The sequence below is a fragment of the Pogoniulus pusillus genome, chromosome Z (genome assembly GCF_015220805.1).
Source record: "Pogoniulus pusillus isolate bPogPus1 chromosome Z, bPogPus1.pri, whole genome shotgun sequence".
Classification (NCBI taxonomy): domain Eukaryota; kingdom Metazoa; phylum Chordata; class Aves; order Piciformes; family Lybiidae; genus Pogoniulus; species Pogoniulus pusillus.
In genome coordinates this window covers 6,790,808-6,807,487 of record NC_087309.1, presented here as the reverse complement: position 1 = coordinate 6,807,487, position 16,680 = coordinate 6,790,808, and the positions used below count along the sequence as shown (strand labels likewise).

Here is a 16,680-nt window from a genome sequence, read left to right as displayed (position 1 = left end):
GCCGAGACCCCCTCCAGGATTCCGCGCTGCAACATGGCGGACCTGACCCGACCTGCGCCAAGCCTCGGTAAACACGGCTCCCTCAAGGCGCCGTCCACCAGTGCGCCTTCGCACCCCATCCATTACAACCGAGGGACGGGCCCTGGGGAAGCACGGCCAAGTTGGCGCTGCGCGAACAGGTGGCGCCGGCCGGGCCTGTGCCCGCTGACCGCAGACCAACTCGCCACCGAGGGCCACCGCATCCCTCCGGCACCGCCCCGCCTCGCCCCTCAGCGAGCCCCGGGCGGAGGCACTCGCGCCCGGCCCCGCGCAACCTGCCCTCCACGGCGCGGCCAATGGGACACGAAGAGGGCGGGGAGGAGCGGCAGGAGCTGCCTTCGCCGCCTCCGCCCTCCGCGGCGAAACTCGGCGGGAGCGCAGCGGAAAGTTAGACGGCGTCCGCGCCCCGCCACACACCGCACCGGCGCGAGGGGATGAGCGGCAGCCACCGCCGCGCTCCGCACTTGCCCACGCCGCCCCCGGGGACGCTTCAAGCCACCGCCCGCCTGCCCAAGGCCCCCCCAGCGCAGCGCTGATCTCTCCCCGGCGGCGGTGCGAGCGGCGGTGAGGCGGCTCCGTTCGGCCCCGCTCTCGCGTTTCCCCGGTCCCGCTCCGAGCTGGGTGTCGGAGCGCTGCGGTCCGCGCGGGGAAGTAGGCGGCAGGAAGAGGTAGCTTCGCCTCCCCGCTTGCAGTCGGTCGCTGCCGGACGGCGCCCGGCTTCGGCGCCTTTTTAGGACTTTTGGTTTTCTTTTTTGAACCCTACATCAACTTTTTTTTTTTTTTTCGTTTTTATTTCTTCCTCGTTTAAGTTTGTTGTTTTCTCACTAGATTACCCCCTCCCCTCTTTTCACTCTGCCTTGCGTTTTTGGACTCGCTTTTGCCTTCGCACGAAGCTCCCCATCGGCAGCGTGGGCATTATGTCCTTCAACCCCACCATCATGCCCCCTGCGAACGGCTCTGCCAATGGGACTGCCAGTGGGGCTGAGGGCGGGAAGCCCCCCACTATCCCCACCGTCATGTTCATCTTCGGCGTGGTGGGCAACCTCATAGCCATCGTGGTGCTCTGCAAAACTAGGAAGGAGCAGAAGGAGACCACTTTCTACACGCTGGTCTGTGGGCTGGCAGTCACCGATCTGTTGGGGACCTGCCTGGTGAGTCCAGTCACTATTGCCACTTACCTGCAGAACCGCTGGCCGGGAGGACCAGCGCTGTGTGAGTACAGCTCCTTCATCCTCCTCTTCTTCGGACTTTCTGGCCTCAGCATTATCTGTGCTATGTCTATAGAGAGGTACCTGGCCATCAATCATGCCTATTTCTACAACCACTATGTAGACAAGAAGCTGGCAGGACTCACACTCTTTGCCATCTATGCTTCCAATGTGCTGTTCTGCGCCCTCCCCAGTATGGGGCTTGGCAAATCTACCTTGCAGTACCCTTACACTTGGTGTTTCATAGACTGGCGAGCAAAGGAGGCCACCCATGCAGCATATTCCTACATGTATGCTGGCTTCAGCTCCTTCCTGATCATGGTCACCGTGGTCTGCAATATCCTGGTGTGTGTGGCACTCATCCGCATGCACCGCCAGTTCATGCGGCGCACATCCTTGGGGACAGACACTACCTCCAGCCGCTTATCTGACTTTCGCAGACGCCGGAGCTTCCGTCGGATGGCCGGAGCAGAAATCCAGATGGTTATTCTGCTCATTGCCACTTCCCTGGTGGTGGTCATCTGCTCCATTCCTCTGGTGGTGAGTAACATTGTGCAACCCTTCTTTTCCATCACCCACACCACTTAGTCTTTTCTCTTCCTACTCTCCACTTGTAGGACAGACTCCTATGTAGCTGGTGCTTCAAACCTAGAACAACTTTAGAGGCTGTTGGCATGCATACCTGGTGAAAATTGCGTTGACTTGTATTTGCAAGAAAAGAAACATGCTTATCCCAAGTCCTGGGCTCCTTTTTGATCAAAGCACAAGCACAAAAAATTTCCTAGTAATTTTTCCCTGTTCATCTGGAATCTGCACAGCAGAAACAGTAGCTGGAGCTAAAGGCACTTTATGAGGTTCACTTCCAAAAATCAGTTTGTGATGAGTGAAGTTTTTTTAGTCTGGCCTATGTTTCTGGATGTTTGTTTTTTAAAACTGTGTGTGCTGCTGTTGAAAGGTACAGCAGTCCTTTTTGCTAGGGCAGAGCTCTCTTCACCTGGCATCAACAACATGCAGTGCTGCACACTCAAAACCCGAGCCAAGCTTTCCCTTCCTGAGGGATTCACGTGCTATCTCTGGGCTAGATCCCTTGCAGACATCCCTCCAGCAGCTCCCTGCTGTGGGAGGAGTACACTCGTTGGAACCACCTGTCAGTGTAATGCTCAGTTAAATGACAGTTGGAGGAATCTGGCCCACATAAACCTAGAGATCATACTGAAATGTTAAATAGCATTACCACTAAGCATTTGCTAATTTTCTGAAATGGCTGATACAATTAGTGTCATTAAATTGAATATGCAGGCTCCACTAAATTCTATTCTTCCACCTTATCTCCAAGGAAGGAAGAGAAAAAAAAATAACTGACAAAAAAACCCTACCAAAATCCATCAGCTGGAGGCTTAGCTCTTGTTTGCCACCCACCAAAATAGAGCTTGGCAGACTTCTCTCCTCTGGCTCAGAGGCATTAAACAAATACCTAGCTTGCCTTACTCGCCATGTTCTGTGACACAGCCAAGCAGTGGTTGTCAGAAAGTGTTTGGGGAAGGATTGTTTTAAGGGAGTTCACTGTCAGTAGGGTGATCCCTCTGTCACACAGGGGCTACAGTGTATAAGAAATATATCTGGACTGCTGGGGATGCAAAACAAATAGTGTATACCATTGTAGGAGAGTCTAAAGAAGTACACGTGAACACAACTCCAGAGGTCAGTGGGTCCATCGCCTTGCTTCAGAGGAGCTATAATCCTGAGGCCTGGCCAGTTTTGCCACATTACTAACATAAACAGGAGCCAGTGAAGTGTAGCTGTGCTGGAGCACCAGGGTCCCAGCTGTCACGGAGGCTGTCTCCCGTTGTTCGGCATTATCACTTTGGTCTGTCATGGCATGATTGAGCACAGTGTTGTGTGTTCATTACATGACACCTGAAGGAAGCTGAGAGGTGCTGAGCTGCATGCAGGCTGTTTCTGGGAGGTGCACGTGCATTAGCTGTGGGACCTCTGCACAACCTGCCTTGCAGTCCAGCCCCAGAAAGTGCAGCGATGACTTGCTGAACTGGGGAGGCATCAGGTTATGGAGTGGGCAAAACCCTGGCAGCATTGTGAGTTGACAGTACTTAGGCTGATTAGTATTAAAATAGATACTTCACCAAAAAGAAAAAAAAAAAAAAAAAAAAAGATGCTGGTAAATGAAGAGGGGAGGTTCTGGGAATTAAATGCAGGGCTGTAACGTGATGCAGCCTATCAGCTGATGGACTTCACCATTTTCAGAAAAAAGCCAAACCTTGTCCTGTGGTGGCACAGCTAAAGGAAAGCTGAGTAGTATCAATGTGAAAGGAAATTGTTCATAGCCATTTGGAACTAGGTAGCCCTTTGCAGAATATTAAGAAGAAAAATCAAGAGGTGAGCAGAAACGGTTGTTGACAGTTAGTGAAGATGGGTTTGTTTAAACAGCTAGTGAAAAACTTGTGCATGGCAGAAGGTATGTGAAGGTGCAGATGATGAAGTTGTGTACCTTTCTCAGACCTTGGTTTGACTGCTTATACAATAGTACCTCAAGATGGTTCACATAAAGCAGTACATCTTTTCTTTATGTAATGTGAGGTAAGAGAACTATCATTTCATTTAGATGGATGACTAAGGAAAAAAGCTTTCTTTAAAAAAAAAAAAAATCAACCACCACATATCTACGCATCATCAAAATCTCCACTGTGGTTTAACTTTTTCGTTGTAAAGCAGCTCTTACAAGTCATCTGCCTTCTCCTGTGGGAATAAGCTATATCCGTATGTGCTTTTTTTGTGCCACGATGTACTGCAGTGTACACCACTGTATAAATCCTTCTGGTTGCATATAGAATGAGATTAACAACTCAGAGCAGTGATGCTTTTACACTATAAATCCCTAGAAAGAGCCATTAGCAGAGATAGTCTACTAATACAGTTGTGCATATTCATGACTCAGAGGAGTTTTAGGAAGACTTCACTGAGATAGAGGCTCATCTGTAAGAGGACAGCCTGGCAGTCATCAAGAACATACAAGTGGTAAGGTGGTGCTAGCAGCATGATTCAGATACACAAAGTAGACTCAAAGGGTGCTTTGTGACTTACTTTTCCTGATGAATTGACTCCCTAGTGATGATTTCAACTGACTAAACTATTACTTTAAATCAAAAGTAGAGCAACTTCTGAAAGGGAGCCATAAACCATCTTGGAACAAACACTTTCACAACATAACAAAACAGCAGGCAGAGGCAATCCTGCAGGCTACGTTTATTAGGGTTAGACATAAAAAAAAAAAAAGTTGTCATGAAATGTTAAATATCCCTGAAGTAATAAGAAAAGACTTGTCTTGATTTAAAAAGTGGTTAAAGAACAGCAAGCTGAGTCACAGAGAACAGCAGTTTTTAATAACGGGATGTTCCAGCGCTCAGTTTACAAATAAGGTTGTTTAGTGTCTTAATGATTAATTAATAGGATTGGCAAAATTTTACAGTGACAACAAGTGCTGTAGCAAAATGATAGGTGATAGTGTAAGAAACTGAATGCAGAAATGAAGGCTGGTCAGATTTATCAAGGAAAGAAAAGTTGAAGGGAAGACATTAGTGGAAGTAAACTGCAGATATAACCTGATGTGTTCTCAGTGTCCAGAAAGTGATGTGAGATACACGAAGAAGAATCTGACAATAGTTTAAAAAAAATCAATAAGGAAAATACATAATTCGTGTGCTGACTCTTGGCTGCACTCCACACTGGTTATCTCATCTTTTAAATACTGCATGTGTTTAGAAAATAGAATTGGATAGAGTTACAAGTAGGGAATAAGTTATGCTAAGAGGAATTTATCAAGAACAGAGTAGAAATTGCTATTTGGTCTTCAAAAAACTCAACAAACTCTCAAGAGCAAGCAGGCATACGGTACTCAAAGTCTGTAGTTCACTCCAGCAGTCTGTCAGATACTGCTAAGTGTTTTAACTGCATGATCTTTTTCTGATCCTTACCTACCAAACATTTTTGTTAAATTACAGTGGAGTGGGGAAAAAAAAAAAACCAAAAAGTTTCAGGCTGTCCATTTGGTTGGTCACATGAAATGAAACAGGTGTTTCTAACTCAGTATTTTAATTGCTTTTTAAAATTAGGATTTTCTTTGGGCTTGGCTGGTTTTGACTTTGTTCTTTTGAAGTATCAGCGGCTGTCTGCAGCCAATGGCAAGGTGGTGGACATGATTTCTGAGCAATGGAGTAGACACTGAGCAGATACCAAGCCCTTGAAGGGCAAAGGTTATTGGCTTGCAGAGCTGAAAAACTTGTTCCTGCACACTGCCTTACAGTTTTTCAGATTTACTCTAGTATGTTATGAGATTTTGAGGGCAGGTGGAAGTTAAGAAGACAATTACCAGCGTGACCGTAATTATGCAAGTCACTTCATAGTACTTCATAAGATTAGAGATCCTGATTTGCCTCTCTAATTAGTAAAAAGGAAAAGCAGCAAAGGGCACAAGGACTCTGATCCTACAAGCACCTATCACGAGCATAAGCTCAATATACCTCGGAGCTATGTGCTTCTTAACACAACTGCAAACAAACTGCTAGTACTTTTAAGATAAATTGCCTGAATTCTACAGCTATAAAGCTAAAGTATGGAAATCATTCTTTTGAACTTTGAATTGTTCTGGTTTCCTGCTTTCTTTAATTAGGATTTCAAACTGCACAGATTCAAGCATTAGATTTAGCTAACTTAGTAGTGGATTCCACTTGGCACACACTTAGAAGAAGATGCAAGGCAGTATCCTTTACCATGCTACCTCTGGTAGAAGACCTGTAGCCAAAAGGGGGGACATCTCTATCCTTGTAGAGGATAGATTGCTCTATGCTGTTTTACCATAATGAAAAAAAAAAATACATTCCAACACTGATTAACCTTAACCTGATTGTAATTCAGATGTAGCCCCAGCAATAGGTCTGAATTGATAAATGTGTTTGATATTCTGGAGGGTTTCTGTGAAGTGAAAACAGTTTTGTACAGTCCACAGATTTCATTAAATAGGCCTGTTATGAATTTTACGTGCCACACTTCTATCAAAAGGAGATAGAGCATACAGAGACAACATAAAGCCAACTGCACTGTGCCATTAGTGGCTGTGCTTTACAACCACGGAGTCAGATTTGAAGGCATTTTTGTCTTTATATGAAGTCTGCCAGTTAGAGAAAAGTGAAACTTCACATGCTGCTTATCAAAGGAACAATCCCACTATTAAATCACCGGTGTGTAACTATATAGCTCCAAGTTGGGGTGGGGGGGTAGAAGTCAGGTCTCCCAAGGTCGACAGTGTACTTCTTCAGCTCTCTTCAATGTGTGCCTTCTGGTTCTGTAGTCTAGATGAATTTATCAGCAAATACACCTGTCACACCTCTAATCTTCCCGGTGGTGACGTTTGGTTGCATGAGCTGAAGGAGCACGGCCTCTGCTCCTCCAACGCCGTTCTTTGCACTCATGGCTGTCTGAGCTAGTACCTGTCCAATGATAGCTTGTCACATGCACAGACCACCACCTGCACAGCCTTGCCGGGTGCCTTCCCGCTTCGTAAGGGAAGTTTCAGTGCAGAAAAAGAAAAGGGGCACTTGTTACGGCACAGGTTAAATTCCCTGGTGAAATTTGACCTTTGTATATTTATACGTTTGACCTCATGTCATTTTGGAGGGGAAAAACATCTCAGACAGGTATTTCAAGAAGACGGTTTGGCCAAGGCGTCGATTGTTTGGCCTCCCGGGTTCCCGATTCCCAGCTGCCGCTCTCCAGGTTCAGCCCCGCTGTGGCGCCTGGCAGCTTTACTAGCACAGGGCCAATCCTTTGAGCCACAGAAGCTCTCTCAGCCGCGAAGCCTCCCACTGCTTGCCCGGTTCCGCCGCCGGGAGCCCGCGGCCACTCCCGAACCTGCGGAGCCCCCGGCTGATGTCCCACGGCGTCTCCGCGGCAGCAGCGGCAGCCCTCGCAGCGCGGCGCGGCGCGGCGCAGCGCCTCCAGGGCGGGACGCCCGCGCCACCTAGCGGCGTGCTCGGGACAGGTGTCCCCGAGTCAGCGACGCGGCCGGCAAGCGGCGGGAGGGTTTAACTGGAGGGTGCTTAAGGGCCCATCGGTGACGATCAGCCAAGACATAGGTATTTACAGATTCCGGCCCCTGAGACCACTGGTCTTCTCTCCGCCAGTGGTGTATGAGGACAGCGGATAGGAGACAAATCGATCAGGGTTGGAAGGGACCAGTAGCATCATCCAGTTCCTGCCCTCCTGCCATGGGCAGGGACACCTCACACTACATCAAGCTGTCTAGAGCCTCATCCAGCCTGGCCTTAAACACCTCCAGGGATGAGGCATCCACCAACTCCCTGGGCAGACTGTTCCAGGGTCTCACCACCCTCATACTGAAGAACTTCTTTCTAATATCCAGTCTGAATCTACCCATTTCTAGCTTTGTTCCATCCCCCCAGTCTTATCACTATCTGACAGCCTAGAAAGTACCTTCCCAGCTTTCTTGTAGCCCCCCTTCAGATACTCAAAGGTCATCTGGGAGCCTTCTCCTCTCCAGGCTGAACAGCCCCAACGCTCTCAGTCTCTCCTCACAGCAGAGGTGCTCCAGCCCTCCAATCATCCTCGTGACCCTTCTCTGGACACCTTCCTGCACATCCATATCCCTCTTACAATAGTGGCTCTAGAACTGGATGCAGTACTCCAGGTGGGGTCTCACCAGTGTGGAGTAGAGGGCGAGGATCACTTCCCTCGACCTGCTGGGCACACTTTTCTTGATGCAGCCCTGGGTCAGGTTGGCTTTCTGGGCTGCAAGGGCACACTGATGGCTCATATTGAGCCATCATATACAAATATACTCATGTACAAAGTAATAGTGGAAAAAATGTCAACTCAGAAAAGGTTAAGAAAACCCTGTAACAGTAAGTGCAATATGCATAGGAACACTCTTCAAAGTACTTGAATTGCAAGTTTGTCTTAGAAGAAAAATAAGCTAAATAAATTAGTTGAAAAAAAACCACACCTGCAGTATCAGAAATCATCATGAAAGTAACTGAGAATAAAAATTGGCTCAATATATTGCTACATAAATGTTAGATTTGAAATCTGTGGGCAAATTTTGTTACTCATAAATCTGGAGAAACGCACTTAAAAAATACAGTCAATCACTGATTGTGGCAGTTGATTTGAGAGGGACTCTCTGCAGAGGAAGAGGGACTCGGCCTTAGTTCAAATGTACATCACTGACAGCTTTGGGCACATTCAGTCTCTGAATCCTGACAAGCCAAATGCCACCACACTGCCTTACTGCAGGGAGATTTCTCCAAACATAATTGTGATTCTTTTTTTACCAGACCTTGATGGTTTTGCATGCAGAACTCCTAAAAAAAGGGCTGCTCTAGTTTGGCTCGGTTATTTAAATGCTTGTCTGCCTCCTTGTCACAACCTCCTAGCTAGGCAAGAACTGATTCATTTCAGGGAGTTAAGGGCAAGATTATAAAAACCTCGTCATTTTGCTAGATTTTTACTGTCTCAGGTGAGAAGATAATGAAGGGATTTATGTTGGCTTACCTCAAGGAATAAAAAAAAAACCACCATCTTCTATTATCAACTCCCTTCAGTGGCTTGCTTAGCCTTCCTGTAACTGGAGGCTGCACAGGTCTTCCTAAAATGGAGAAGAACCATTTGAGACCGATCAGCATAACAAACGCCTACAATCCTCCTTAGCGACACTGGCAAGATAACAGCTCACTAACGGCAGCATTTGCAAAAGTGGCTTTTAAACCAGAAGAGGGACTAGCTTACTGCCTTTTTCACTTAGATTCAAAAGAATTAGACATTCTTGTGTAGAAGACAGGATCCTTTAGTCTGAAATTTTGTGCATGATAAACTAAAGTTGCTAATTAACGTCGCTTTGTGCAGCACCTTCAACATCTTAAATTCTTGGCTGCTTTTGTAAGTAGAACCACAATGCTGTCTACTGTAGGAGGAAAACACTCTAGTCCAGTACTGAAATCATCATCTTGTCATCCTGACCATTCCTTTTTTCCTTTTTTTTTTTTTTTAATTACTTTTTTTTTCCCCAAATCATGCAGCAAGCAAGTAGTTGAGGATATGCAAACAATTCCAGAAAGGACAGGTGCCAACAAAATACATTTCTAAGTTTGGGAATAGAATAGAATCAGCCAGATTGGAAGAGACCTCCAAGATCATCTAGTCCAGCCTATCACCCAGCTCTGTCCAATCAACTAGACCATGGCACTAAGTGCCTTATCCAGGCTTTTCTTGAACACCTCCAGGAACAGTGACTCCACCACCTCCCTGTGATGCCCATTCCAATGGCAAATCTAGTTTGCAGTCTACTGTACTTGGATTAATCTGACTTTCAGTTTGTTTCCAAACAAACAATTGAGCTGATTGTCCAGTCTTCTCAGTCAAGTATCTCTTTGCAAGCAACATGAGACTCAAGGTGTATACCAAGGAAGCGGGATACAGGTCTACATCTTTGCTGCTGAGTTCTTTCAGGGAAAAGGAGTTTTTAAAAATATCAGCCAAAAGTTAGAGGCTCAAGAATTAGTTAAGAGGGGAATGAGGAAGGAAAAATAAGACTTTCCTTTCCCACCTCTGGCAGGGCAAATTTACAGTGGATTATTTTCTCTGAGTTTTTGTCTGTTTCCACAAACAGGCTCATGGCAGCCAATCTGAGATGCTTGCCTCTGCCAGCCTCTTCTCTTCTTGTAGTTTGCAGCAGCAAACTTAGATCTGTGCTATGAAATGTGAGCTTTGATTTCCTGATGTAATTGTGTGCTTGTGTCTTTTTCTTCCCTCATCTGCTTGGGTAGGTCCGTGTCTTCGTGAACCAGCTGTACCAGCCAGAATCAGTGAAGGACATGAGGCAGAACCCTGATCTGCAAGCCATCCGCATTGCCTCGGTTAACCCCATTTTAGACCCATGGGTCTACATCCTCCTTCGCAAGACTGTACTCAGCAAAGCCATTGAGAAGATCAAATGCCTCTTCTGCCGCATCGGAGGGGCTCGGAGGCAGCACTCAGGGGGCAATTTCAACTGCGTGGATGGTCGCAGGACCTCCTCTGCCATGTCAAGTCAGTCACCCTCCTTCATCTCCCGTGAGCTAAGGGAGATCAGCAGCACCTCACAAACGCTGCTTTATCCTCCAGAATTAAGTGAAAGCAGTGTTGGGGGTCGTGTGCATCTTCCAGGCCCTAGTGCCAGCTTGGCTCAGTCTGACACCACGTCAGTAAGGACACTGCGTAGCTCAGAGACCTCAGACTCTTCACAGGGACAGGACTCAGAAAGTGTCTTCCTGGTGAATGAAGGCAGGTCTGGTGGTGGGGCCAGCTCCACATCCAAGAGCAGCCCCCTGCAGGTCACCTTTCCCACAGAGACACTGAGTTTATCAGAAAAGTGTATTTAGATAGAGATAGCCGTGAAAGGCATCCACCCTGGGGATATTTCCTGATACATTGGAAAAACTGGTGCAATAGATAGGTATACTGCCTATGTGAGGGGTGAGGGGTTCAGCTGTGCTCCAAAGGGCTATTTTTCACTTGCCACGTGATGGGTCCGTTTCTTTTAGACTACTGAGGACTGTGTAGAACCAAGGGCAGTTGGGCCCTGTCATCAGAAGTGCTAGAAGGCAGGTCTAATGAGACTGGAAACATGAACTGCCGTGTCTTGTTTTGGGACACAGGAGAGCTACTGGGCCTTTGGGAATAGAAAGACTCATCACTTTGTTCTTGCTTTCTTGCCCTTTCCAAATCTAGTAGAACTGTGTTTTCTCTCCCCATGGTTGCTCAGCTATCCTATGTTTAAGCTTCTAGGACTAGTGCTGAATGTGAGGCAGCTGCTAGGAACTGGACACAGCTATTCTGAGAGCTGCCTGGGGTAGAATTTTAAAGTGTCTCACTAAAGCATGAAAATGTGAATTTTTACTGTTGTGTGTGTATATATATATATATATGTATGTATCAGAATTGAAAATATTTAAAAGTGTATTCTTCTCTATGAGAAGGTCTATTATTAATACAAGGTATATAGAAATGATTGCCAGCCTCCTCTTCTCCCAGTGTTTCCTGCTGATAAGAAGACATTCTTGGTTTGGGTTCATTGTCCATGCTAGATTCACAGCTGGTTAAGGTAATTCTCTAGCTGAGAATACGCAAGCACTTTCTGAGTGAAATGGGAATATATGCGCTATTAAGAGAGAAAAACACATCTTTTCAGCTAATAATATTCCTTTTCAGCATATGTACATATTAAAAAAGCCAGATTTTATTTATGTGCTGGGAATGTTTCTCTGTATAACGCATCCGCGCCTGAATACTTTGGCCCACAGTCCGCACACTTAAGCACACAATTAACACAGCCTATAGGAGCAGTCCCTCTGCTGCCAGGGAGACTCTGTTCATGTAAAGGTAAGGATCTATAGAAGTGCTTTCAGCATTGGGGCCTAAACCTGTCAAACCCTGGTTAATAGCCTTAATATTCACTTTAGTTAAAGCATCACCGATGTAATAAAGGTTTTGTTTCTTTCCTAGCATTTATCATTTTACTTTAAATAGTAAATAGAACTTTATGACTGTGTAATCTGATACTCCATCAAATAAATGTACAAAAACCATGGAAGCAGAATCTTCATTGAAAAGCATACGCTGTATAAAACCATATGCTGGTCTTGAACCCACTGAAAATCATTTGTTCCTAGAGTTTTCATGGCAAGCACATGACCAAAAATCAGCTGTTAACCACTGACAAAAAGGAATTTTTTGTTTTCTGTTGTAAGAGTTAGATCTTGTTCCAGAAACACTTTGTCAAAATAATTATGTACAGATATTCAGAGAATGTTTTGTCAAATACTAAGCATGTTATGCTGCTTAAAGTGTTTTCATGTGAATGCTTTATTGTAATGAAAATCTTGAGCCTTATGTTGATATGTTTAAAGCAGTTGTACTGACCAAAGTAATTTTGGGGATCACAATTAAATGCAAATGTTCTGCTTGATCTCAGATGTTTATACGAGTCTGCCATTCAGTGCCAGCTCCTCACCTTAAGAAGCCTAATATCTTGGAACACTCTGCACTTAGCTACTGTCAAAATATACTTTCTCCAGTAAGTTTCCAAAACACCACAGCACAGTGACCATCAGCAAGAGGCAGCCATCTTCAGAATTTTCCCTGAGAGCAGTGACACAGAGACATCAAAATTCGTTATGCAAATAAAAATCAAAGACATTTTCCTTTAACATGGGAGCAGTTGAACTTCTTTGCCTTGACATATGTAGAAAGAGAAATTAAATCTCTACACAAGCATTTGCAGCAGAAGCCAATTTTCCACCACTTAAGCTGAAGAACAGTATTACTCAAGTTCCCACTGCATCTGCAGATGATCTGCCTGAGTTCTTTGCAATTAAACTACTTAACTATAATCTGCTGCTTACTAGTGACCAGCAGAATACACTCATCATACTTCCCAGGACAGGAAATGGTACCTGGCAGAGCGGGAAGGTGGGACTGCCACCTGCAGATATACCACCTGTTGCAATACTGGACCACACCTTCACAGCTGGCCCAAAGCAGCACACCAATGTTATTCATATTCTGTTCAATGACAGTGACAGAATTAATATAAACAGTGTGCAATAAGTATTTAAATAAGGGCTTAATTTTTTAATAGTTTATGTATTCTTAGTATGTTATTACTACTTTTTATCGTTACTGATGAGAAGTACAGGTAGCCTGGTAAAGCATTAAGTGAGAACAGACCATCCTAAGCAGATGACCTTCTAGCTTTCCTTAGCAAACGCCTGCCATAAGCCTGGGGTGTTCCTCCTGCCCACAGCATTGCTGGTGTGTCAGTAGCAGGCAGGACTTGCAGCACACATCATTGACAGAGCTCCTTCAGTAATGAACTCAAAGGTTACACAGAGTACAAAGTCTCCTGAGCAGTACTGGATTTGCCTGCCACAGCTCAGTGGCAGTACTACCCCAAGATGAAAACAGGGAATGTCTGCTGCATCATCTCATGGATCAGCACTCAGCAGCCTGGCTGAAAGGACTGGCCAGTGTGCCTTTGGGGGTGACAGATTATGGAGCAAAGCTGGAAGTGGATAGGTTCAGGCTGGACGTGAGGAGGAAGTTGTTCAGCATGAGAGTGGTGAGAGGCTGGAATGGGTTGCCCAGGGGAGTGGTTAGGGCCCCATCCCTGGAAATACTCAAGCTCAGGCTCATCAGGGCTCTGGACAACCTGCTCTAGTTGAGGATGTCCCTACTTACTGCAGAGAAGGTTTGACTCGATGTCCTCTGGAGGTCCCTTTGAATCCAAATCATTCTATAACTGATAATTTACAATATTACAGTCCTGATCTTCAGAAATTCAGACTGAAACAGACTTCCACATCTACATCCACATTCCCCAGCCCTCTTGTGTTCGCATTTCCAGCTTTAGTGGATCTGGAAATAACTGAAATCTAAAGCATCTGCCTTCTGAACCCAAATAGTAAATCCATTTTACACCTTCAGTCTTTCCCCTTTGTCATTGACTCTCAGAGCTCTCAGTTACACCTCTTAGAAAATCAGCCCTCAGAGCCAGCCCAGTATATCTGTCAAGATCCAGCAATTATCCATGCTCATGAGCTTCTAAACTAGCCTGCTCTCTGGAGATACAGGCCAAGGACTCAAAGCTTTCCAAGAACATAATGTTAACATGCTACTGACCTGCAATAAACATACACTGTCTGTAACCTGCCAATAAACCAAACCCACATGCTTCTGTTTTCCTGTGCCCCAATCCCAACTATATGTATAGCTTATAGCTATAGTTTCATAGCTGTTATGTGATTTTATAGATGGCAGAGAGCACCTGCACCCAAGACTAGTTGTTACCTCTTTCCCCTTGGTTTTAGAGTTTGGGAGCACTTAACCTCGTGTGGCAAAATCAGTTTCCAGTGCTACCTCTCTGTTGTGGAGGGCCTGTAGGCCTGAAAATAGGCTTATTTATGCCTTGCCTTGCCTGGGCATGTTTTTCTGTCCAAACCAGAGGTAAACACATTAAATGGATAAAAGGGGCACAACAGACCTGGTGCCATAAAGTCTGGCCTGCCTAGGGTCTATGTTGTATAAGGTGGTTGTAAACATGTTCTGTAAGCCCCCACATGCCCAGCTCATGCCTGCCTAGTGTAAGGCCCACATGATTCCCATATTTGGGAAGTCCAGGCCTGTGGCTTTTGCCTATTATGGTAAGGTTTGTCTGACTGCCATCCTGACTGGTCATTCTAGTGGCCAAGGGGCCATTAATCTCGGCCCACATTTAATAAATGGAGGCACACAGGTAAGCAACGTGCTGAGACTCCCTGCATTGCTTGCCTGCCTGCATACTCACTTGCAGAGCTCACTTAAGCCTGCCTGTATTTATGTGGAGCCCATAGACTCCCAGGCAGCTGTGCACACTTGCAAGCCGCTGCGGTGAGTTATCAGGACCAGACCCTGTATTACCTACCTTTACCTATGGAGCTCAGACTCCTGAGCAGCTGTGCACCCTATTGCATGCCTGCTGCCTTATCATTGCCTGGTAAGTGCCACTGTCACTGAGTTAACCAGGGGCAGACCCCACTTGTCTGCATGTGATCAGCCTGCTAGCCAGCGTGAGACCGTGCTCAGACTGCACAACATCCTACTCCTGCACCTGAGGTCCTGCCTAAGAATCCCTGGACAGAGGGTCCAGAAGAAACCAGGAGACAAAGGCAGAGATTGCATCCTTTGCCTGGAGAATAAGGTCAGAGACAGTCATTTCCCCAGAAGCCAGGAGGATTCTCCTTTCCTCTCAAGCTGGGAGGATTCCAGCCTCAAAGTCCATGGGCAAAGCTCCCCTGAAGTTTGGACACTAGGCATAGGCTGTGATGTAGCCCCAGAGGGTGACTGATAATTAATACGAATTGTAGATGAATGCTTTAATGCCTCTGTAATTTCTGATGCCTTCTGCCATAGAACAGAAAGAGCTTTCAGCCCACCTGCTGGGCCAGCAGCATATAGACCCCCAGGCAGTATTTGCCACAGGGAAACTCCTCTCTCTGTTTATAGTTTGAACTGTTTGCCAGTTATTAACAAGTTATTAATCCTAGAATGTCTTACATAACCATGTAGAATCCTTTTAATATTAAATTACAGTGGTTGGGGGTGGCGACAGTTCAGAATATTGAGTTTAATAAATGTATATTTTTATACAATAATATCTCACACCAATTAATTTCTCCCCTCCACCAATGTGATTCCCATACACAAGAAGGGTCGTAAGGAGGAGCCAGAAAACTACAGACCTGTGAGCCTGACCTCAGTGCCAGGCAAGGTGATGGAACAGGTCATCTTGAGTGCCATCACAAAGCACCTACAGGATGGCCAAGGGATCAGGCCCAGCCAGCATGGGTTTAGGAAGGGCAGGTCCTGTCTCACCAACCTGATCTCCTTTTATGATCAGGTTCCCTGCCTGGTGAATGGGGGGCAGGCTGTGGATGTAGTCTACCTGGACTTCAGCAAAGCCTTTGACACTGTTTGCCACAAGAAGCTCCTAGCCAAGCTGGCAGCTCATGGCTTGGACAGATTCACTCTGTGCTGGATCAAGAACTGGCTGGATGGCAGAGCTCAGAGAGTGGTGGTGAACGGTGCCACATCCAGTTGGCAGCCAGTCACAAGTGGTGTTCCCCAAGGATCAGTGCTGGGCCCAGTCCTGTTCAATATCTTTATTTATGATCTGGATGAGGGGATTGAGTCCAGCATCAGTAAGTTTGCAGATGACACCAAGCTAGGAGCAGGTGTGGATCTGTTGGAAGGTAGGAGAGCCCTGCAGAGGGACCTGGCCAGGCTGGATGGGTGGGCAGAGGCCAATGGGATGAGATTTAACAAGGCCAAGTGCAGGGTTCTGCACTTTGGCCACAACAACCCCAAGCAGCACTACAGGCTGGGGACAGAGTGGCTGGAGAGCAGCCAGGAGGAAAGGGACCTGGGGGTACTGATAGATAGTAAAGCTGAAGATGAGGCAGCAGTGTGCCCAGGTGGCCAAGAGAGCCAATGGCATCCTGGCCTGGATCAGGAACAGTGTGGCCAGTAGGACAAGGGAGGTTATTCTTCCCCTGTACTCAACACTGGTCAGGCCACACCTTGAGTGCTGTGTCCAGTTCTGGGCCCCTCAATTCAAGAGAGATGTTGAGGTGCTGGAACATGTCCAGAGAAGGGCAACAAAGCTGGTGAGGGGCCTGGAACACAAATCCTATGAGGAGAGGTTGAGGGAGCTGGGCCTGTTTAGCCTGGAGAAGAGGAGGCTCAGGGGTGATCTTATTACTGTCTACAACTACCTGAAGGGACATTGTAGCCAGGTGGGGGGTGGCCTCTTCTCCCAGGCAACCAGCAATAA

General features: G+C 46.4%; 1 protein-coding gene across 1 annotated transcript; it reads left to right on the top strand.

Annotated features, from left to right (window-relative positions):
- Nucleotides 1–605: 605 nt before the first annotated feature.
- Nucleotides 606–11,227, top strand: PTGER4 (prostaglandin E receptor 4). Its single transcript, XM_064176842.1, has 3 exons — nt 606–707; nt 849–1,787; nt 10,100–11,227. Exons 2-3 carry the CDS (start codon nt 957–959, stop codon nt 10,691–10,693), a joined length of 1,425 nt encoding a protein of 474 aa, XP_064032912.1. The 5' UTR covers nt 606–707; nt 849–956; the 3' UTR covers nt 10,694–11,227.
- The last annotated feature ends 5,453 nt before the right edge of the window (nt 11,228–16,680 follow it).

Excerpts from the sequence above, each read along its gene's own strand:
- PTGER4 (XM_064176842.1), top strand. The coding sequence starts at position 957 with ATGTCCTTCAACCCCACCATCATGCCCCCTGCGAACGGCTCTGCCAAT. Across the intron at positions 1,788-10,099 it reads TCTGCTCCATTCCTCTGGTG|GTCCGTGTCTTCGTGAACCA; the intron begins GTGAGTAACATT and ends CTGCTTGGGTAG.